At 45.9% G+C, this 24,145-nt stretch overlaps 2 protein-coding genes across 3 annotated transcripts in view; both read right to left on the reverse strand.

The window, feature by feature from the left end:
* Positions 1-585: 585 nt before the first annotated feature.
* NDUFAB1 (NADH:ubiquinone oxidoreductase subunit AB1) lies at positions 586-23,936 on the reverse strand. Its single transcript, XM_008055563.2, has 6 exons — positions 23,933-23,936; positions 12,961-13,168; positions 5,721-5,843; positions 4,841-4,928; positions 1,489-1,588; positions 586-747 (listed from the first exon to the last, which is right to left on the reverse strand). The coding sequence occupies exons 2-5, from the start codon at positions 13,126-13,128 to the stop codon at positions 1,497-1,499; spliced, it is 471 nt and encodes a 156-aa protein (XP_008053754.1). The 5' UTR covers positions 13,129-13,168; positions 23,933-23,936; the 3' UTR covers positions 586-747; positions 1,489-1,496.
* PALB2 (partner and localizer of BRCA2) overlaps positions 18,949-24,145 on the reverse strand; it is a 35,783-nt gene continuing 30,586 nt past the window's right edge. For both annotated transcript variants that reach the window (XM_008055565.2, XM_021711142.1), the window contains one exon: positions 18,949-19,454. In XM_008055565.2, the coding sequence (XP_008053756.1) occupies positions 19,244-19,454 (211 nt within the window). In that variant the 3' untranslated portion in view covers positions 18,949-19,243. The remainder of the gene's footprint in view (positions 19,455-24,145) is intronic.

A 24,145-nucleotide genomic window follows, 5' to 3' on the forward strand; every position in this document is an offset into this window, starting at 1 on the left:
CCCCAAGTCCAGAGTTGACCACCATCCCACTGCCACCTCATCCCTACACCATGCAATTCTCTGCCGGCTCAGGGTCTCTCACCTCAGTCCCTCTGCCTCAGTGACACTTACTTACTACAGGCCTTTGGTTCCTCCCTCCTACAAACTAGACATTTCAGTAAAAGGAGGACAGTTACTCTGACATGACTCTCAAACTGAATCGCATCAAGAGCTAGGCAATACAAGTTACCTACACAACCCCAAGGAACTAGCACAGAGCCACGAATAAGAGGAGCAGAAATGATGCTCACTGATAAATGGCAAAAGGACACAATGTCCAACTGAACTTTCAGGAGCAAAGAGAGCCTGCCATCCTCCAAACTGAAGCAACATTTTTTTGGAGCAGAGCCCAAAAAAATACAGTCATTCCTTATACTGAAGGTGGGGAAGAGAAACTTATTTTAAGGACACTTCTGGAAAAGCAATGATTTTTGATAGGCATCAATATCAATGACAAATCAGACCGATATTTAAAAATATTAGATAATGTCAGTATGGAAAGACACTTTACAGACATTATGGAAAAACTGAAGACTGAGAAAAAGATTGGTTTTATAGATTTATTTTCAAAGGGTAAAACACTTATACAATTTAAATACAAGTCCAACAGAATTACTCTGTCAAAGTCAGCAATAATGCCAAAATGCAGCCTCACTTCCAGACACTTGCCAGTGTCATCTGAGTCTTCTTTCAGTGAAGCAAAAAGGTCTGGTGAATACAAAATAAGTTCAGTGTTATTTTTGGTATATCACTACAGACTCTGTGACATTTTTAAGGTGCTAAATAAATCCAGCATTAAAGTCACTAATACAGTGTTTTAATTCAAAAAGTCTTATTTATTCTAGAGCCTAAATAACAAGAGCTAATATAACTGAGAGGCTTCTTTATTCTTTACATCAGGCCTCGTATTAAATGATGTACACACACCACTCCATTTACCTTCACAAAAGCCCCATTTTACATGTGAAGAAACAGAGGCAGGCAGCCTGCCTGGGCGGAGGTATGGCGGAGCTGAGAATCCACTTAGATATCTGTGGCTCCAACAGCCATCCTATTACCATGAGGCATCTTTTCCCTAATTAAGAGCCAGGTAGCTCAGCCTCCTGCACAGCAGGCTAGGCTTGCCTTAGATGGGTAACTGAGGAAGACGAAGGTCTGTTTCTGCGTTATCCTGCTCAACACTTTGTACAGGACTCTGCTTTTATGAGGAAGACTGACAATCAAAGGCATCCTGTCTTGGAATACTGCCCTCAACCCCTCTTGAGGATAAAGATCACCAGCAGAGTTGGGCCCCTTTGGATGGCAGATAACTGAAAAGGGTTTACATTTTATAATTAGGGAAAATCTGTCAACTGTCAAGCATTTCCATTTTTCTCTTGAGTTTCCTTTATTATAGAATAACAGATTAATTCTATGGGAGAACCTCATTTTATAAGTCGAATTATTTACCTGATATTTTATTCATACACATCCTTCTTATCTGCAATGTAATCTACAATTTCTTGTGGACACATTAACTTCTCTGCATCTATATCAGGAATTTCAAACCCTAAAAGAAAAATGGACAACAATGTTTAAGTGCATAAAAATTCCTTTAGAACTGAAAGTACTTGATCTTTCGGTAACACTTAAGGGTATATAAAAAATTTCCAGCAATCTTGAATCCCATTTAGGCTGTGAGCTAGTTAGGTCCTAAACAATATGTACAAGAAGGGACCCAAAAAAACCCCTGGAATTTATTTATAAAAATGTGTACTTATTCTTACATGTTTAAACTTCAGTCACCTTCAAAGTACTCTGTCTGATGCAATAAACCCACTGAGATGTTTTTCCTAGTGCTCAAAAGTTTTTTTTGTTGTTGTTTTTGAGTTGGAGTCTCACTCTGTTGCCCAGACTGGAGTGCAATGGCCACTCCCGGCCACCGCAGCCTCGACCTACTGGGCTCCAGTGATCCTTCCGCCTCAGCCTTCCAAGTAGCTGGAACTACAGGCGTGCGCTACCACGCCTGGTTAATTTTTGATTTATTGTAGAGATGAGGTCTCACCAAGTTGCCCAGGCGCATCTCGAATCCATGGGCTCAGGCAATCCACTCACCTCAGCCTCCCAAAGCGTGGGACTACAGGCTGAGCCACCAAGCCCAGCTCAAAACAGTTTTTGAACTCATCAATTTTGAGGCCTTTTAGTGCTTCTGCCAAAACTGTTTCATCTCTTTCAACATCGGCAAAACGTTTCCCTTTGAGAACTTTTTCCAACTGGGGAAACCAAAAAAAGTTGCTCAATGCAAGACTGGGTGAACAGGGAGTTTGGTGCAGGGGTCATGCCTTTTTTTTGGTCAAAAACTGCTGAACACACAGCATAGTGTGGGCAGGTGTGCTTGTAAATCACCCATCATGAAAATGGGCAAATGCGTTGAAAGAATCTCCACAAAAATTTCAATGAAGCCAAACACAGCCTCTCACAACAATGCTAGCTGGTACACTGATGCCAATGGGTTCCTAGAACACTTACCTAGCAGAGGAAGCCTGTACTCCAAGGGGCCTGCCCTTCAAAAGATAATTCGGGGTTTTTTTGGGGTCCTCCCTCATGTATCAAGTTAGATAAAATGGTTTGGTTTTTTGTTTTTAGTTGGAGTCTCACTCCGTTGCCCAGGCTGGAGTGCAGTGGCATGCTCATGGCCACCACAGCCTCAACCTGCTAGGCTCAGGTGATCCTCCTCAGCCTTCCAAGTAGCTGGAACTACAGGCACAAGCCACCACACCCAGCTAATTTTTTATTTATTGTAGAGATGAGGTTTGCCACCTTGCCCAGGCTGGTCTCAAACCCGTGTTTTGTTTTTAAGATAGAATTCACACATAGAAAATTCTTCCTTTTAAAGTACATAATTAAATGGTTTTTAATATAGTCACAAAGTTGTACAACCATCACTATTATCTAACTCTAAAATATTTCATCACCCCTAAAGAAACTCAGTACCCACTGGCAGTTACACCCCATCAGCCCTACCCCATAACTACTAATCTACTTTTTATCTCTATGGATTTGCCTCTTCTTGACATTTCATATCAAAAGAATCATAAAAGATGTGGCCTTTTGTGTCTGCCTTCTTTCATTTAGCACATTCTCAAGGTTCACCCATGTTATAACATGTATCATATTTCACTTTTTTATGAATGGTTGGGTTTCAATAGTTAACGTTTATTGAGTGCTTACTGTGGGCCAAAAACTATACTGAGCATTTTAAACATAATCTCTAATTGTCACAGCAATCCCAATCCTCCTTACAGCTCAAGAAACAGGTTTAGGAGATATAGTTTGTTTCCAGGTTCATATATGGCTAAGCCTAATTCCAGACCTGCTACTCTTTTTTTGTTTGTTTTTGAGTTGGAGTCTCACTCTGTCACCCAGACTGGAGTGCAGTGGCTGCTCCCAGCCACCACAGCCTCGACCTGCTGGGCTCTGGCGATCCATTCGCCTCAGCCTTCCAAGTAGCTGGAACTACAGGCACGCGCTACCACGCCTGGCTAATTTTTTGGTTTATTGTAGAGATGAGGTCTCGCCAAGTTGCCCAGGCGGGTCACAAACACACCTGCTACTCTTAACCACTAGGCAGAGAATAGCATAATCTGTGAGGGAGTTTTTTTTTTTTTTTTGAGTGGGAGTCTCACTCTGTCGCCCAGGCTGGAGTGCATGCAGTGGCATGCTCATAGCCACTGCAGCCTCAACCTGCTGGGCTCAGGTGATCTTTCTGCCTCAGATTTCCACTGGAATGTACCACCATGCCCAGCTAATTTGTTGATTTATTGTAGAGACGAGATCTTGCCAAGTTGCCCAGGCTGTATCCATGGGCTTAGGCAATCCTTTCACCTCCACCTCCCAAAGTGCTGGAATTACAGGTGTGAGCCACCCCGCCTAGCCTGTGAGGAGTTTTCACAAGTCCTGCTCTGTAAGATGGCACAGAAGTCCCTTGCCTTTCCATTCAAGCAATTCACCCAGAAATGGAGCCCTATAAAGATCTCATTTGCACGACAAACAGTTCCAAACAGACAATTTGGAGTATATAAGAGAGCAAGGCAAGAGGGTAGCGAGCACTGTGTGTGTGTCTTTTTTTTTTTTTTTTCTGACACCCAGACTAGAGTACAGTAGCTTGCTCCCGGCCACCATAGCCTTGACCTGCTGGGCTCCAGCAATCCTTCTGCCTCAGCCTTCCAAGTAGCCAGAACTATAAGCGCATGCTACCACACCCACCTAATTTTTGAATTATTATAGAGACAAGGTCTCGCCAAGTTGCCCGGGCAGGTCTTGAACCCGCAGGCTCAGGCAATCCACTTGCCTCAGCCTCCCAAAGTGCTGGGATTACAGGCTGAGCCACCGAGCTGGGCCATGTGTGTGTCTTATCCTCAGCACACCCAATTACTTCCACCTAGCTCATGTTACCCTAGCTCATGAGGCAGGCTAACATGTCATCAGCATCTCTACAGGTGAGGCTTTTGACCTTCATCTTGGAACTCCATCTTAAGAATCTGTCCAATACTTCCCGAATCTTTTCTAGTCATTCAGTTCTCAGTAGCACATACTCTAGTCACAATCAGGGCTGCCCTAACTGCTTTCTGAATAAATGTACTGTCCCTAATTATTTCACCTGATGGTAAGTGGCAGGGAGGTGGGGGAAGGGGTGGATGCTACTGTTTCTATCAGTATTTGATTCCAATTGCAATTCAGACTCCCAGCATTTCTTTCCGTTTAATCCACCTAAATCAAGTATCACAATATGCAGATACAAGACTGAGCCCGTGAGTGTTACCAAATTCGTCTTCCATGGCCATGATAATCTCCACTTGGTCCAAACTGTCTAGGCCCAAGTCTTTCATAAAATGAGAATTTACTGAGAGCTGTAAGAAAGGAACACCAAACACAAAATTCAGTTTGTGAAAAGCATTTGCTTCCCAAGAAAACAGAATGGTACAATGCCACTTAATTATTATATACTTTTTTTTAAATATAAGAGGCCACAACTACCATTATGTACTTAAGCTATGCTGGCATGTACATGGTGTGTTTTATCTTAGTCAACTTCTTTTTGAAGTGGTTAACAATATATTCCAAGTGAATGAAGGACTTTGTGCTACATATTTTACTAGGATCTATGACATCTGAGGGAATTTGGTTCTTCTTACTGCCTCATTGACAACTAAGACGCCACCCCTTGGAAGTGACATTCCTCTCCCTCAAGAAAAGCAGATGGTATGTTATCAACTGTAGGCAGCTTCAGATTCCAGAGTGTTTACTATCACCTGCCTTTAATACAGATCTCAAGACCACCAGGAAGAATTCTTCAAAAAACCCATATCAAAAACAATCTTACCCACACCACAGATTCAATTATTAAAGAAGGAATCTTTAAATTTACCACTATGTGTTTACAGTATACTACCACCACTTGTGCTTTTTAAAAAGGGTTGGAGATATTCATAAATCTATATACTACACATATGTGTGTGTCTACTTCCTACATATGCATTGAGTATCTCTGGAAAGACAGGCAAGCTGGTAATACTGGCTGTCTCCCAGAAGTAGAAACGGGTAGCTGGAAGCCAGTGAGATATTTATTTCCCTTTGCATTTCATACCATGTGATTAAATACTCTAAATCTAAAGAAAAAAATTTAAACCACCATCAGTTACCTTCTCAGGGTCAATCTTGTCATAGAGTTTCAAGACGTAAAGAACACGGTCCTTGATGCCCTCTAAAGTCAGAGGAGGTGCGTCGCTATACTGGCGGCACAGCTGTGTAACTCGACCTGGAACCTAGAGCGAGGGCGGAAGGAAAAACTGTTGACGAAGACAAAATGTCTCTAAATCAATGCACACACCTATAGATATCTTTTACAAAGCTTTTAGGACTGTAGAGAACCCATATCATCTGATTCTAATTGTGGCCATTAGGACACACCACACCACAGTACTGGATAGCCTCAGAAGCCCTGGCAGTTCAGCAACATCAGGACTGGCCCCTCTTACTCCTGGGTTCAGCCCTCCAGGCTCTGGCCATTCATCCTGCTTAGTTAGACTAACCACCACTAAAACTGTCTAGGTTCTGCAGAAATGCCTATCTTCTCACGGCATCTTCAGGATCCCAATCTACAAGGTCCTGCCAGCTTAAACAGGCAGCCCTCAATCAAAATAACCCACATGGAAAGAGCTGTCAAGGTAAACTGAAAAGCAACTCACATTGAAGACCATATACCAGCAGGGTTTAATTTGGCACCAGCAGTAATGACACTGACCTCAGCCAGGACAAACGAAGCCGGCCACCAACCCAAAGAGGGGGATGAGGGAGCCTGACAGTCATTCCAGTCTGTTTCCCTTCTGGCTAGGCTGGCTGCATTGCCAACAGCCAAACCATGAGCCTTTCTGACCTTTGCCATGATAGAGCAATATCACAAGTATCTCTGATATTTGTGCTTGATATTAACTAGGTATTAGGTTATTGACCAATTTCATTTTCCAAATGTGGAATGAGCTCCAACTCATAGGTCGGGGGTTTAATGCCATGGAAGGTACAATGCTGAACACAAGAAAAAACACTGTGGCAGTTTTGCTCACTATGGGAAGTCCCTCATCTAAATTGGTTTGTTTACCTTCTAAAGCTGACTTTAAGGCCGGATGGGGTAGCTCATGCCTGTAATCCCAGCACTTTGGGAGGCCAAGACGGGTGGAATGCTTAAGCCCAGGAGTTCAAGACCTGCCTAGCAACATAGCAAAACCTCTTCTCTACAAAAAAAAATAAAAATAAAAATTAGCTAGGCATGGTGGTGTGCGCCTGTAGTCCCAGCTACACCAGATACTGAGATGGAAGGATTGCCTAAATCCAGGATGTCAAGCCTTGACAGTGACTCTGACTCAAAAAAAAAAAAAAAAGTTTTACAGTACTTTTGTCTCAATGTACCATTACACACTGGTTAAGGCCTTTGATATAGGCACATCACCAGGCCTACTTAACAACAATGACTCAGAGAGGGTTCCAAGTTACACATAAAATGAAGCAGAAAGGTGTAAAGAGAAGGCAGAAGAAATGAGGCAATAGTGATAATGGCAGAAAAAAGTTTAAGTGGAAGGATCTAACAGACACCATCTGTGTGCATATCAAGAAATGAGCTGGCTGGGCACAGTGGCTCAGCCTGTAATCCCAGCACTTTGGGGGCCAAGGTGAGAGGACTGCCTGAGTCAGTGGGTTCAAGACTAGCCTGGGCAACTTGGTAAGATCTCATCTCTACAATAAATCAAAAATTAGCTGGGTGCGGTGGCATGTGCCTGTAGTTCCAGCTACTTGGAATGCTGAGGCGGAAGGATTGCCTGAGCCCAGCAGGTTGAGGCTGCGGTGGCCATGAGTGTGCCACTGTACTCTAGCCTGGGTAACTTGGTAAGACCTCATCTCTACAATAAATCAAAAATTAGCCGGGCGTGGTGGCGCGTGCCTGTAGTTCCAGCTACTTGGAAGGCTGAGGCGGAAGGATCGCCTGAGCCCAGCAGGTCGAAGCTGTGGTGGCCGAGAGCATGCCACCACACTCCAGGAGCCTGGGCAACAGAGTGAGACTCCAACTAAAAAAATAAAAATAAAAATGTGAAAAGAATTATAAAAAAATAAAAAGAAAAAAGAAATGGGCTGGGCATGATGGCTCATACCTATAATCCCACACTTTGGGAAGCTGAGGCAGGAGGACTGCTTGAGGTCCAGGCGTTCGAGACTGCCTGGCAACACAGCAAGACCCTATTTTTACAAAAATAAATAAATTAGTCGAGCATGGTGGCACGTGCTTATAGTCCCAGCTACTCAGGGATGGCTTGAGCCCATAAGATCAAGGCTGCAGTGAGCCATGATGGTGCCAATGCACTTTAGCCTTGGCAACAGAGTGAGAACTTGTCTCCAAAAAAAAAAAGAGAGAGAGAGAGAGAAAAGGTACAAATTCACAGGATTCACAGAAAAGCCACCCCCCTCACCTACCATGTGTGCAGAGGACCCAGGGGAAAAGGGGCTGGTGAGATATATTCATACACAGCTACCCATGTAGCCCACCAGGTGTCAGCATTGTCCCCGGCAGCAATGGCAAGTACCTACAAGGGCCAGGTGGGCACTATATGATGAAGTCAAATCAAAGGGGTCTCCACTTGGAGGCCAAATGTCAATCTCAAGTGGGGAGCTGCAGTGGGGTCAGCATGAAACAGTAAGTAAGTGGGCAAGAGCTCAGACTCAAACTAGACTGCCTCCATTAGCACCTAGTACGGGTTTTTACTAGCTGTTTGGCCGTGGGCAAGTCACCCTTCTATGCTGTAGTTTCCTTATCTGTGCCATGGGGATTAACAGCACCATGGTCACAGGACTGTTGTGAGGCATCAGTGAGATGAAGGGCTTAGAACAATGGCTGGCACATACACAACAAGTGCTATTTAGAGTTATCTTGCAGGATGGGGAGAACAGTGACCTGCCCCTGCTAGCTAGTGTGACACCTTGGCTGTATGCACCCCCAAAATACTCCATCCCCTTCTTTCCCTCTCATGTCCCTCTTCTGGTCTCTTTATTGATTTCTTATTAAGTCAGGCTGTGGTACTGCTATGAGTATTTTACACAAACATCTCCTTTAGCTCTCCCAGCAATTTTTTTTTTTTTTTTTTTTTTTGAGTTGGAGTCTCTAACTCTGTCACCCAGGCTGGAGTGCAGTGGCATGCTCATGGCCACCGCAGCCTCGACTTGCTGGGCTCAGGTGATCCGACCACCTCAGCCTTCCAAGTAGCTGGAACTACAGGCACATGCCACCACGACCAGCTAATTTTTTGGTTTACTGTAGAGATGAGGTCTTGCCAAGTTGCCCGGGCTGGTCTCAAACCCATAGGCTCCGGCAATCCTCTCACCTCAGCTTGTAAGCGTGAGCCACCATACCCAGCCTTGCAATTTGCTATTATCACTCCCTCTTTTACAGATGAGGAAACTGAGGCAGAGAAAGGTTAGGTCTCCCCCTCCACTCCCCCGGGGCCCCCAGCAAGGCCTCTTGGAGGACCTTCCTGCTCCTTCTTGCTGGATTTCAGCCATTTCGGAAAAAAGGATACGGAATGGACAAGCACCTCCCCAACAGCCAACATGGTTGTTTCTGGTGTTAACTGTTCTTCAAGACTGCCACTTAATACGTGCCTTACATCGCTCCCCTAGACACCAGAGAAGGCACTGTTTGCAGGAAAAGACTGACTACTTTCTTGTTTACTTACTCAAACTGATTCATTTCCATCAGAATACATACATGGGGCTGGGCACAGTGGCTCAAGACTGTAATCCCTGCACTTTGGGAGGCTGAGGTGAGAGGATCGCCTGAGCCCACGGGTTTGAGAATAGCCTGGGCAACTTAGTGAGACCTCATCTCTACAATAAATTTAAAAATTTGCCAGTCGTGGTAGCCCACACCTGTAGTTCCAGCTACTTGGAAGGCTGAGGCAGAAAGACAGCCTGAGTCCAGCAGGTCGATGCTGGGGTGGCCATGAGTGTGCCACTGCACTCTAGCCTGGGGGCGACAGAATGAGACTCCAACTCAAAAAAAAAAAAATGTAGTGAGCCCACCAACAATTGACTAGATAAAGAACATTACAAAAACATAAAAAAGAATGAGGTCATGTCCTCTGCAGCAACATGGATGAAGCTGGAATAAGCAGACTAAGTCAAACAGAAAACCAAACACTGCATGTTCTCACTTATATGTGAGAGCTAAACAATGGGTACTTATGGACATAAAGATGGAAGTAACAGACACTGGGGGCTAGATGCAGAGGCTGACGCCTGTAATCCCAGCACTTTGGGAGGCCAAGGCAGAAGGATTGCTTAAGGCCAGGAGTTTGAGACCAGCCTGGGCAACATAGCAAGACCTCATCTCTATTTTTAAATTAAAAAGAAAAAGACACTGGGGACACCAAGATGGGGGAGGTAGGAAGGGGGAGGGTCCAATGTTCACTATTTGGGGAATGGAGACACTAGAAACCCAATCCCCACCAGTATGGAATATGCCCATGTAACAAACATGCACTTGTACCCCCTGCATCTAAAATATAAAAATTTAGATTAAAAAAAAAAAATAGAAGACTGGGCACGGTGGCTCAAGCCTATAATCCCAACCCTTTGGGAGGCAGAGGCAAGAGGACTGCCTCGAGTCCAGGGGTTCAAGACCAGCCTGGGCAACTTGGTGAGACCTGTCTCTAAATAAATAAAAAAATAAGCTACTACCCTTATTTTTCTTTTTCCTTACCTTTGATTTGATATCATCTGATATTTTTATACCCAGGAAAGCTGCCTTAGCTCCTTTTTGGGGTGGAGGGGGGGAGAAGGTATAAATGAATAACAACGTGCTCTGGGGCCAGTGTGGTGGATGGATTTGAGGAGGCGAAATTTAACAGCAGGAAATGGGTGGAATGACCAGATGAAATGAAGAGGGGCTAGAGGTGGACATCTGTATACAGGCAACAACAGAAACCAAGAGTGAGGAGATAATCCAGGCACAGTATGTGGTCAGAGAACTCTGGAGCATACTAATATTTGCGGGTTGGATAGAGTAAGTGCCCAACAAAGCAGCAGCAGAGAGATGGGAGAAGAACCAAGGGAGAAGAGTGTCAGAACAGTCTGGGGAAGAAGGAGCAGCAGAGAAGGAGCTGGCAAATGTAACATAACCCAATGAAGACAGGAGCTAATGTCATTCTCGTGTACCCATCCCTGCAACCCTCAACAGGTAGCATAAGGCCTGGCACACAGCCATCCCTCGATATTTTTGAATGAACTTAGTCAAAACCACTTCGTAAGTATAAATCAAATGGTTCCTCTGCTGTATGGGTAAATCAAGCAGAGGGAGTGGAACATCTTCAAGCACTCTGCTATTCAAAGCAAGATCCAAGGACCTCTTGCAGCTGCATCTTTTGTGAGCCCACTGGAAACGAAAACTCTCAGGCCTCTTCCCAGACTTACCGAATCAGAATCTGTGTTTTAACACAGGTAATCTGTATGCCCAACCAAGTTTGAGAATCAGTGCTATAGGAACAGAAGAATCACTCCACATTTTAGCCTAATGCTGAAATCAATCTCAGGAACCAAACACTCAGCAATTTCACCTGATGCCTTTTTTTTTTTTTTTTAAAGCAGGATTTATTGAGAGGATGACCTGGTCTTCTCTCTCCTTGAATAATCTGTCCCCACTCTTTTCCTGGCTAACTCCAAGTCTGGCATCCTCTTTCCTGGACTCTCAGGGACTAAATGACAATTTTTGTTACTGAAGCAGTCCACAAGTACCTCTGTCATGGTGCTTGTCATTTTTTTTTTTTTTTTTCCTGAGTTGGAGTCTCACTCTGTTGCCCAGACTTGAGTGCAGTGGCATGCTCCTGGCCACCGCAGCCTCGACCTGCTGGGCGCCGGCGATCCTTCCGCTCAGCCTTCCAAGTAGCTGGAACTACAGGTGCACACTACCACGCCTGGCTAATTTTTTGATTTATTGTAGAGATGAGGTCTCGCCAAGTTGCCCAGGCGGGTCTCGAACCTGCAGGCTCAGGCAATTCACTCATTTTGGCCTCCCAAAGCACGGGATTACAGGCTGAGCCACCGAGCCCGGCCTAATTTTCTGAATTTATTGTAGAGACGAGGTCTTGTCAAGTTGCCCAGCTGGTCTTGGAACCCCTGCACTCAGGCAATCCTCTGCTTCGGCCTCCCAAAGTGCTGGGATTATTGTAGGCGTGAGCCACTGTGCCCGGCTTGCACTCCAATTTTTAATGCTAACATGCAATCAAGGTTGACACTACTATTACATGAAGCCCAAGGTTGCAAAGGGGTTTCATAACTTCAACTTAGGAATCTATCCTACCCTAAGACAGTTTTTAATCTTGGTTGCACTTCAGAGTCACCTGGGAAACTTAACAAAAAAAAAAAAAAAAAAAAAGCCTTGCCAGGGCTTCATCCTCGAGGAATAAATCAAGAGGGAGAAGGGAGCAAGTGATTTTTTTTTTACCCAGGTGATTTGAATGTGCAGCTAGGATTGAAAATCATTGCCTCATGGAGTTTCAGTCTCACACACGTTTCATCAGGTAAGAAAGCTACATACTAAAACTACAGTCGTTCTTCGGTACTTGCGCGGGAGATAGATTCCAGGACCCCGGTGTACACTCAAATCCGCGTGTACTCAAGTCCCGCAGTCAGTCTTGCGCAACCCGCCTATACCAAGAATTGGCGGCCATCCTTATCCGCCGGGCTTCCCATCCCGTAAATACTGTCCGCGTTTGGTTAAAAAAAAAGAAGAAGAAATCCAGATATAAGTGGACCCGCGCAGTTCAAACCCGCGTTGTTCAAGGGTCACCTGTTCTCGTTTCCTAGTCTTGCTTCCAGGAGGCGTGGACACAGGCAAAAGGTGCCACAAGGGAAAATTAGGACAGACTTCCATGGAGAGGACTGCTCTGGAGAAGACTGTAGGCCAGCGTGGCATCTTCTTTACACCGTTAGCATTAGCACTGCAACTAACGGCGACCACTATTTTGAGAGCTTCCCAAGCAGCGCACTAAGGGCTCTCGCCGCGTTATCTCATCTATTCCTCATTGCCACTCCACAGGGTAGAGACTAGTATTCCAAGGTTAGGATACGTGTCCAAAGTTGGGGTAAGTGCAGCCGGCATTAGAACCCAGGGGTGTTTGACTCGAGAGTCCACGCTCTTGCACGTATTATCACTATGTCACCCGGCCTCCCTGCAGGGGTCAACCCAACACCATCAGGCAGCGGGGCCGGGAAGCGAGTCAGAGCCCCACAGGTCACCGCCGTCTGCAGGTGGCGCAGCCCGGCTTGCCCGCCCTGCACCCCACCCCGAGCGGGCCCGATCCCTGACCCCTGCCAAACCCCAACAAAGTCACTGAGACTCACTTGCGCGAGCACGAGGGCCGGCTGCGAAGGCCCGGGCCTCGTTCGGGTCCCCGTGGGGAACAAAGCAGTGCTGAGAGGCCGGACTGCGGCCAGCGTGGGAACCCGGGACACCGGCACCAAGGCCGAGGGCAAGCGGCGGACACAGGAGGAAAGGACACGAGCCGCCATGGCTACGCCGACCCAGAATGCATTGCGCCGCGACCTCCCGCTCCGGGCTCCTTTGCCGCGCTCAGGCGTCGCACAGAGCGGCGCCGGCGAAAGTTGCCAGCGGTGGCGGGCCCTGGCGGCTCCCGGAGGCACTGCGCCCTCGGAGCCGCACTGTCCAGCCTTCCAGGTTCCGAGGAGAATGGCGACTTCGTGCCAGAGCTAAAACTGTGCAGATGCCGCTCTGAAAGTTCTGAAACACCTTTATTTAAAAGTTTTGACACCGCGATTCTTCCATTCATATTAACATTTAATAGTTTAAAAACTCAGTATAAAATAAGACTGTGGGCCGGGCTTGGTGGATCACTCCCGTAATCCCAGCATTTTGGGAGACTGAGGCAAAAGGATTGCCTGAGCGCACGGGTTCGAGACCAGCCTAGGCAGGTTGGCGAGATCTCGTCTCTACAATTAAAAAAAAAAAAGAATCATCTGGGCGTGATAGCACGCGCCTGTAGTTCCAGATACTTGGAAGGCTGAGGCGGAAGGATCACCTTAGCCCAGCAGGTCGAGGCTGCAGTGGCCGTGAGGGTGCCACTTGCACTCCACAACCTTAGCGACAGAGACACTGACTCGAAAAATAAGAATGTGAAAAGCCGGGAGCGGTGGCTCACGACTGTAATCCCAGCACTTTGGGAGGCTGAGGCGAGAGGATTGCCTGAGCCCAAGGGGTTCAAGACCAGCCTGGGCAATATGGCGAGACTTCATCTCTACAATAAAAAAAAAAAAATAAACTAGCCGGGGTGGTGGCTGCGCTTGTGGTTCCAGCCACTTGGAAGGCTGAGAGGGAAGGATCACCTGAGCCCAGCAGGCCGAGGCTGCAGTGAACTTGAGTGTGCCACTGCACTCCAGCCTGGATGACAGAGTGAGAGATTCTCACTTAAAAAAAAGTAAAGAATGTGAAAAAATAAGAATCAGGTGCGATGGCTCACACCTTTGTTTTGTTGTGGTGGTGGTGGTGGTGGTTTTTTTTTTGTTTGTTTTTTGTTTTGAGTTGGAGTCTCACTCTGTCGCCCAGACTGGAGTGCAGTGGCCGCTCCCAGCTACCGCAGCCTCCACCTGCTGGGCTGCGGGGATCCTTCCACCTCAGCCTTTCCAGTAGCCGGAACAACAGGCGCACACTACCACGCCCGGCTAGGCTCACACCTTTGATCCCAGCACTTTGGGAGGCTGAGGCAGGAATTCCTGAAGCCCAGGAGTTCGAAACCAGCCTGAGCAATGTAGCGAGACCTTGTCTGAAGGAAAAAAAAAATTGCTGGGTGTGCTGGCATGCGTCTGTAGTCATAGGAAGCTCGCTTGAGCCCATCAGGTGGAGGCTGTGGTGAGCCATGATTATGCCACTGCACTCTAGACCCCGACTCAAAAAATAATAATAAATAAGTAAATAAAATGCATAATATGACCCCCACTATGGTAAAATTTTTATTTATGCATTCTGTAAGCAAGTTGTGTTGTCTATTATGGGCTAGTTGTTGAGGCCACAGCATTGTGAGGCCAACCAGAGAGGCAGCCCCACTGCTCCAAGTTGCCTCCCTATCCTGAGGCTGATGGCAGCTACTGTCATCATCCTTGCACCACCTGTGTTCTGTTCTCAGCTAAACTATTCCGACTGCTTTCCCTTGCTGTCAATCAAAGACAAGAGGCAGAAATTGGGGAAAAAGGGAGTGTTTAATTTCTGCAGCCAGGTTACAGGGAGATGGGTCGGCATCATTGTCAAAAACCCCATCAAAGCAACGCAAACTTACTCCAGTATTTCCATCCAAATTCATAGCCTGTCACTCACCCCAAGTTAAGATTAAGAAGTCTATGTGCAGTTTCAGCATGATTCAGGATCTATGTTAACATTTTTGGTAAATGGCCACTGACGTGACTCAAAATCTCCCAGTTATGCTGACATTTTAGATAACATTCTGGAAATTATAACATGCTCTTTATATGCTCTTTACAGTTCCCCAGAGGAAGGGGCATACAATTGCAATATTGGGAAGGAGGAGATGTTACAACATGTAAAGGGAAAAAAAAGCTTTAAATTGTTTTAAAACACAATTTATAACAAGCCCCTGTTTTCAGAGCCTTGGACTAAAACAGTTCTTCTACAAAGCAAGGGCGAAAGTGAACTGTTTCTTGGTGTTCACATCTCTATCAAATGCTGAAAAATAAAGGTAGAATCAGAGGGCCACCTATTTCATGACAAATGGGAAAGCGTGTAGATCTCAATGGAAAGAAATAATAATTAAGGGTTTTATATGTAAACCAAGCGTGTTTGTGTACTTTCCAGGCCTATCTGGTCTATGTCATCACCTGTTCATGGTACCTGCCTGGGCCTGAACTCTTGTGGTTGAGTCTGGGCTGGGACTCATAGAATGCCAAGTGACAGAACCATTGTTTCCAACTGCTTTTCCCAGATTCCTCAGTTCGGGGAGGTGGCCCAGGTCTCCAGGAGGGGGACAGAGTGGGGAGTGGGGGTGTGATTGGCTTTGTTCCGCCCCATGCCCCAGCCTTCTTACAGGCAACCAGCTTCCTTCTGTGTATACCTACATTCATTTGTGCTGAGAGTTTGAAGATGGTTCAATACTTTTTTTTTTTTTGAGTTGGAATCTCACACTATGTCACCCAGACTGGAGTGCAGCAGCACGCGCATGGCCACCACAGCCTCAACCTGCTGGGCTCAGGTGATCCTTCCACTTCAGCCTTCCAAGTAGCTGCAACTGCAGGCACATCCCACCATGCCCGGCTAATTTTTTGATTTATTGTAGAGATGAGGTTTCGCCAAGTTGCCTGGGCTGGTCTCAAACCCGTGGGCTCAGGCAATCCTCTCACCTCGGCCTCCCAAAGTGCTGGTATTATAGGCATGAGCCACTGCATCTGGCCAAACTGAGGATCTTTTTAAGCCTCAGTGCCATCTGACGATAATAGCACCTCCCAGGGAACCTGTGGAAACACAACCTGTCGTCTCTTCCCTCCTCTCCGCCAGCCTGAGTGAGGTGTTCCTCCCTCGTGGTTCCTGCACCATCTCATTTACTGCATGTTTACCCAGCTGCCTCTCCCTCTAGACTAGAGTTGCAACCCCAGGGCCTCCAGGCCAAGCAAAGTTGAGACTGGGGACAAGGGAAGCCAGCTCCAGGTGCTGGTTGCCATGCGCGAGTGGACGGGTGTCTCCAGAACTTGGGCAGCTGGCAGTTTGGATCCTTCAGTGAAATCTCCTATGGGCTTGTGTGTTTGGACTTCCAGCCCAGGTTGCAAGCAACCTGAGGGCAGAACGGTGTCTAATTCTTACTTGGTTCTCAGCCATCTAGTACATACTATGAACCCAGTGAATTGTGAATGAGTAAACGAGCTGAATGCTCTTAATCCTCTCTGGGTTCGTATCTCCTCATTCAACAAACATTCATCGCCATCCACTGTGTACCAGGCAGCCTGAGCTGTGAGCTGCCTCTGAGAAGACTCGGGCCAGTCAGTCTGGGTTCCACTGTAACAATGGCTCTTGTTGACTAAGGCCGACTATGTGCACTGTGCCAAGTGCTTTGCACAGTGATCCTGTTTACTCCTCATAACCCTAGGATGTGCTGCTATCATCCTCACTTTACAGATGACACTGAGGCTTAGAAAGGTTCAGACATCTGTTCTAAGGTACACAGTTGGTGCGTGATAGATCTGAGATGTGTGCCCAGGGATTCTGAACCCAGAGTGTTCTGTTGACCACTGTGAATTCCAGGATTAGAATGAGACCATCCTGTGCTCACATTGGGTAATGTGATATGTGTACGTGAAAGATTTTCCTCTTTTTTTTTTTTTGGTCGGAATCTCACTCTGTCACCCAGGCTGGAGTGCCGTGGCACATACATGAAAGATTTTCCTTTTTTTTTCCTTTTTTGAGTCAGAGTCTCACTCTATCACCCAGGCTGGAATTCTGTGGCACACTCACTGCCACTCCAGCATCAACCTGCTGGGCTTTCACCTCAACCTTCCAAGTAGCCAGAACTACAGGCACATGCTACCATGCCGGCTAATTTTTTTATCTATTGTAGAGACAAGGTCTCGTCAAGTTGCCTGGGCTCATCTCAAACCTGTGGGCTCAGGCAATTCACTCTCCTCGGCCTCCCAAAGTGCTGCGATTACAGGCTGAGTAACCGAGCCTGGCCAATATTTTCATCAGAAAAGGAAGGCACTGGGGCTTTTTATAAACCATAATGACAACACTGTCTACAACTTTTCTTTAATTCCTCACTACGTAATCACTCTTTTTTTTTTTGAGTTGGGGTCTCACTCTGTTGTCGAGGCTGGAATACAGTGGCAAGATTGACCTCCTTGGTTCAGGAGATCCTCCTGCCTCAGCCTTCTGAGTAGCAGGGACTACAGGTGCATGCCACCATGCCTGGCTAATTTAAAACATTTTTTGTAGAGATGAGGTCTTGCTATTTTGTCTAGGATAGTTTTGAACACCTGAGCTCAAGCAGGCTTCCTGCCTCAGCCTCCCAAAATGCTGTGATTATAGGTGTGAGCCATCATGCCTGTCCTCAGTTTTCTTAACTTTTAAATCAAGATAATGTATGTTTCTCAGGGTTCTTGGGTAAATTAAATCTTTATGAAAAGTCCTCTATTGTCTATGATGTACTAGCAAATAAAGTATCCTTCACCTAGGGTTCAGAATAGTGGGTACAGAAGTTGTAAAGGGACAAAAACAACTATAGTAAATATAAAAATGTGTCTTTAGGCAGAGGTGAGTGAATTGCCTGAGCCCATGAGCTTGAGACCCGCCTGGGCAACTTGGCGAGACCACATCTCTACAATAAATCAAAAATTAGCCGGGCGTGATAGCGCGTGCCTGTAGTTCCAGCTACTTGGAAGGCTGAGGCGGAAGGATCTCTGGATCCCAGCAGGTCGAGGCTGCAGTGGCCAGGAGTGGCCACTGCACTCCAGTGTGGGTGACAGAGTTGAGACTCCAACTCAAAGAAAAAAAAAGTGTCTTTAAAAAATATGCACTTCTTCAGAAGCAGCAGCAGTAGGCAAAAAGATAAATAAACTAAAAAAATATACTCTAAGAATGTTAGGCAAATAAAAACTTATAGTTTAGGAGAAAATTTCTAATAGTAACACCCAATTAGTAGTTTAACAATTTCTGTCTATCAAATTACACAGGCAAAGGTCACGATGATGTACTGTTAAGGTCGGGCATGGTGGCTCATGCCTATAATCCCTGCACTTTGGGAGGCCGAGGTAAGAGGATTGCCTGAGCCCAGGGGTTTGAGACCAACCTGGGTAACTTGGTGAGACCTTGTCACTACAGTAAATCAAAAAAATTAGTCAGGTATGGTGGTGTATGCCTGTGGTTCCGGGTACTTGGAAGGCTGAGGCAGAAGGATCACCTGAGCCCAGCAGGTCAAGGCTGCAGTGTTCATGAGCATGCCATTACATTCCAGCCTGGGTGACAGTGAGACTCTGACTCAAAAAAACAAAAAAATAAAAATGATGTACTCTATAAAGTTGGGTCACTGACTGAAAAGTGACTCCAGTGGTGATGTAGGCATTGGTACCAAGGATACATGTGAGAATGAAAAATAGGAGTATGTCTCAATTAGGATGTTTTAATAGGTTTTACACTACTTTAGCACATATGTGAAAATAAAGTATCACAAATAACATAAAAAGTATATCATGTATTAGTATAGTAAGCTAACTGAAATTATTCTTTGTATGCAAACATTATTGATTCAATATTCTAGTTGTGTAATAATTAGTTTTTGTTTCTGAAAGTGATCTTAATAGAATGGGAAAAAATATGCCAAGCAGAATGTATCAAAATAAATATTTATTGACATTTTAAGCTTTATGTACACCTTATAAAAGCAAATGTGCAAATGTGGGAAATTACAAAAATCAGCCTACAACCCTCTTGTGCAAAGTAAGTATAAATGAATGTTCCAGATCAGTAGTGCCACCACCACCAGAATAAAAAAACAAGTCTGTCTGCATGTGCACAGGTAATTATTTTAAATGTCATTCAGGTATTCTTCACACTTACAAGTCCAAAAATACTAAGAGGTCAAATATATGCAGAAAACTGTTTTCACCTGACCCTAACTTATGAGTAGTGGTACACAAATATATTTCCATCTTTTTGTCCAGCCAGCAAATGAGAATCTGTACCTGACCATTTCACGAAAGACCAATTTTGGTCAGAGACAGGTGGAAGGAGAGCAGTGCAGTGACCAAGAAGTAAGTCCCAAATGGCGATTGTTCCAGAAGTTAAGACTGCTGCGGCACAGTGATCTTTCACATCACCTTCCAGGAACCTGATATCAAACAGAACAGACAATTCAGGTTACATATTTTAAAAACTTTTAAAAAACAGTTCAAAACCATGCTCCCCAAAGCATGAACAAGAACAAAAGTCCCTGTAACTATGAATGTCTACATTTGCAATTTTCGATACTGTTGGCTGCAGTTTCCGACAGAATTACATATCCGGCCCTTGCTTGTCTCTCTCTCCCCCTGCCCCCCCCTTTTTTGGAGTTGGAGTCTCACTCTGTTGCCCAAGCCGTGGCATACTCATGGTTACTGCAGCTTCAACCTGCTGGGCTCAGGAGATCCTTCCATCTCAGCCTTCCAAGTAGCTGGAAGTACAAGCGCATACCACCATGCCAATTGTTTTTTTAAAAAATTTATTGTAGAGATGAGGTCTTGCCAAGTTGCCTAAGCTAGTCTTGAACCCCTGGGCTCAGGATTCTCTCGCCTCTGCTTCCCAAAGTGCTGGGATTGCAGGCATGAGTTACCGTATCTGGCCTGCCCATCTCTCTGATGCACCCTGTCTCACTCAAAGGCTGGCTCATGTTGGCCTTCCTTCCACTCTTTACATTAGCCCAACTCAATCTCACCTCAGTGTCTTTGCTCTTGCTAATCTCTCTCCCTGGCAGGCTATAGCCCCAAATCTTAAGATTGGCTGAGTTCTTGTCACCCATCAGGCCTGTCACCTCTCTGTAGAAAGGACACACCTAATCTGCCATCTGAAGCAGCACACACATAGTGTCCTCTGTTGCCTCTCTATAACATCATCTGTTTTTATCTTCATAGTACTTTTCATGATGTGAGATGATCCTGTTTCCATATTTGGTGGGTAACTCTCCCATAAAACTATAATCATCATGAAGCAGAAACCTGGTTGTCTTTCTAACACAGGGGCTCTGCAGTCAGCTCACTGGGTTTAAATCCTACCTCTGCAACGTAAAACCTGTGCAACCCTGGCAAGTTATTTAACTTCATCAGTAAAATAGGGATGATGTTAATAGCATGTAATTCAAAAGACTGTTGTAAAGTTGAATGAAATAGTTCATTCAAGAAAAGCTTAGCACACAGAAGTGCTCAATAAAAAATGAGCTATTATGATTACTCACTACTGTATTACCTGCACTTTGCAGAGTGCCTGGCACACAGTCAGCTCTCAAATAATATTATCTGAATGAACTGAATGACACTTTTAATCCCCAGCTTCCAACCACCGTTGCGGACCTAACTCCAAATTCATCCCTGAAAACTATAAGGTTTTCTTTGACAGTCTCTCCCCATTCCTCCACTGCCCTTTAAGGTGCCTCATTCATTTTTGTGCTTCCCAGCAGTACAAGCCTCGCACATGGCATTTTGGGGACTAAACAGTAGTCACTAGTTTTCTCTTCTAACTTCCATAACATTAGAAATATAGTGGAAGCTGGGCTCGGTGGCTCAGCCTGTAATCCCGCGCTTTGGGAGGCTGAGGTAAGTGGATTGCCTGAGCCCGCGGGTTCGAGACCCGCTTCGGCAACTTGACGAGACCTCATCTCTACAATTAAAATAAAAAATCAGCTGGGTGTGGTAGTGCGTGCCTGTAGTTCCAGCTACTCCGAAGGCTGAGGTGGAAGGATCGCCGGAGCCCGGCAGGTCGAGGCTGCGGTGGCTGGGAGTGGCCACTGCACTCTAGTCTGGGCGACAGAGTGAGACTCCAACTCAAAAAAAAAAAAAAGAAAGAAATAATAGTGGGGGGGGACACATCTTATCAACAAGGGTACGTGCATAATGAACATTTATATACCTAACCCTGAATTGTCCCCCACATCTTTAAAAGAAAAAGAAAAGAAATAATAGCGCTTTGCCAGGTACAGTGGCTCATGCCTGTGATCTCAGCCCTTTGAGAGGCTGAGGCAAGAGGACTGCCTGAGTCCAGGAGTTTAAGACTAGCTTGGGCAATATGGCGAGATCTTATATCTACAATAAATCAATAAATTAGCTTGGCATGGCGGTGCATACCTGTAGTCCCAGATACTTGGGAGGCTGAAGTGGGAGGATTACCTGAGCCCAGCAGATGGAGGCTACAGTAGCTATGATAGTGATTGCCCACTGCACTCCAGCCTGGGCAACAGAGTAAGACTCCACACACACACACACACACACACACACACACACACACACACACACACGAGTGCTTTGCTATAGCCTGAATGTGTCCTCCTAAAAACTCATCTATTAAAACTTAATCATCCACCAGGCTTGGTGGCTCAGCCTGTAATCCCAGCACTTTGGGAGGTTGAGGCGAGTGGACTGCCTGAGCCCGCGGGTTTGAGATCTGCCTGGACATTGTGGCGAGACCTCATTTCTACAATAAATCAAAAAATTAGCCGGGTGTGGTAGCACATGCCTGTAGTTCCGGTTACTTGGAAGAATGAGGCAGAAGGATCGCCAGAGCCCAGCAGGTTGACTCTGGGGTGGCCATGAGTGTGCCACTGCACTCCAGTCTGGGTGACAGAGTAAGACTCCAACTCAAAAAAAAAAATGTAATCATCAAATGACAGTACTGGAGATAGCATCTTTGGGAGGTGATTAAGTTATGAGGGCAGAACCCTCATGAATGGGATTAGTGCCCTTATAAAAGAAACCAGAATTTGTCCAGGAAAAATTAGGAACCAAGGGACTGTGCCTCCCATCTGAGCATGTGCATGATCACATGTGTGCAGTGATCAGATCTAGTAATTTGGAAAAGCATAAAGTGGGGGCAAGCCCAGAAGATAAATCAGGACACAAACGATTATTCAAATTCTCAGGATATCTCAACCCACCCCATAATAGTCTCACAGGCTCATCAGCAACATAGAAAACAACACAATTCCTGAGGACACAAAGGGTCTTTCAGAGCTGCACCTGCCAAGACATGGCTTCGGGACTCTATCCCCATTTTAAATTCTTCACTTTAAACAGGACTACCATAAGCTATGCCTATTTCTTTGTTATAAAAAGTCTAAGAAAATCATCCTCTGGTTTGTTTTTTTTGTTTTGTTTTGAATTGGAGTCTCACTCTGTCACCCAGACTGGAGTGCAGTGGCCGCTCCCGACTACCACAGCCTCGACCTGCTGGGCTCCGGCGATCCTTCTGCCTCAGCCTTCCAAGTAGCTGGAACTACAGGCGTGCGCTACCATGCCCAGTTAATTTTTTTTTTTTGATTTGGAGTCTCACTCTGTCGCCTGGACTGGAGTACAGTGGCCACTCGCAGCTACCGCAGCCTCGAACTGCTGGGCTCCGGCAATCCTTCAACCTCAGCCTTCCAAGTAGCTGGAACTACAGGTGCGCGCTACCATGCCTGGCTAATTTTTTTTTTTTTTGATTTATTGTAGAGATGAGGTCTCGCCAAGTTGCCCAGGCAGGTCTTAAACCCACAGGGTCAGGCAATCTACTCACCTCGGCCTCCCAAAGCACGGGATTACAGACTGAGTCACCGAGCCCAGCTTGGTTTGTTTTAAGTGTCTCTATATCACTGAAACATCTAGATAATAAAGAAGTAAAAATAAAAAAAAAGAGGTCCCAGAGAACTGTCTTGCCCCTTCTGCCATGTGAGGGCACAGTGAGAAAGTACCCTCTATAAGCCAGAAAGCAGGCCCTCACCAGACACCAGATCTGCTACTGCCTTTATCTGAGACTTCTCAGTCTGAGATCTGTGAGAAATAAGCTTCTATTGTTTATCTGCCACCCAGTCTATGGTATTTTGTCATAGCATCCGGAGCAGACTAAGACATGTTTCCTACAGGATCAGCACCACCTAGGCTTTCCAGGTTTGCTAAACAACAGGTTTGAAAAGTGACAAAAAGCCGGGCTCGGTGGCTCAGCCTGTAATCCCGCGCCTTTGGGAGGCTGAGGTGAGTGGACTGCCTGAGCCCACGGGTTCGAGACCCGCCTGGGCAGCGAGACCTCATCTCTACAATAAATCAAAATATCAGCCGGGCATGGTAGCGCATGCCTGTAATTCCAGCTACTTGGAAGGCTGAGGCGGAAGGATCACCGGAGCCCAGCAGGTCGAGGCTGCGGAGGCCGGGAGTGGCCAATGCATTCCAGCCTGGGTGACTGAGTGAGACTCCAACTCAAAAAAAAAAAAAAAAAAAAAAAAAAAAGCTTGACCAAGCAGTTATCTTTATCCTCAATATCTAGGCCAATGACTATGGTTCTCTCTTCATACCCAAGACAGCAAGTTCTATATACAAGCATATATTACAGATGCTAGTTCTGAGGTTCTTGTTAGGAACATCTGCAGAACTGCCATAGCCAGTTAAGTGCACAGGGATAGAGAATGTCTTTTAGAACACGTACTGATCAGTAAGCTTTTCTAAAGGTCCAAAGAAGCATTGTAACTATCAATGTTCCTTATCCTTGTCAGTTATTAAAGCCAGACTCGGCTGGGCTCGGTGGCTCAGCCGGTAATCCCAGCACTTTGCGAGGCCGAGGCAAGTGGATTGCCTGAGCCTACAGGTTCAAGACCCACCCAGGCAACTTGGCGAGACCCCATCTCTACCATAAATTTTTAAAAATGAGCTGGGTGTGGTATCATGCACCTGTAGTTCTGGCTACTTGGAAGGTTAAGGTGGAAAGATTGCTGGAGCCCAGCAGATCGAGGCTGAGGTGGCTGGGAGCGTGCCACTGCACTCCAGTCTGGGTGACAGATGAGACTCCAATTCCAAAAAAAAAAAACAG

Source organism: Carlito syrichta, unplaced genomic scaffold, assembly GCF_000164805.1.
Source record: "Carlito syrichta isolate Samal-C Ts95f unplaced genomic scaffold, Tarsius_syrichta-2.0.1 Scaffold301885, whole genome shotgun sequence".
NCBI lineage: Eukaryota > Metazoa > Chordata > Mammalia > Primates > Tarsiidae > Carlito > Carlito syrichta.

Excerpts from the sequence above, each read along its gene's own strand:
- NDUFAB1 (XM_008055563.2), bottom strand. The coding sequence starts at position 13,128 with ATGGCGGCTCGTGTCCTTTCCTCCTGTGTCCGCCGCTTGCCCTCGGCC. Across the intron at positions 5,844-12,960 it reads CGGCCCTCGTGCTCGCGCAA|GTTCCAGGTCGAGTTACACA; the intron begins GTGAGTCTCAGT and ends CCCTCGCTCTAG. Across the intron at positions 1,589-4,840 it reads GGCCATGGAAGACGAATTTG|GGTTTGAAATTCCTGATATA; the intron begins GTAACACTCACG and ends TTTTTCTTTTAG.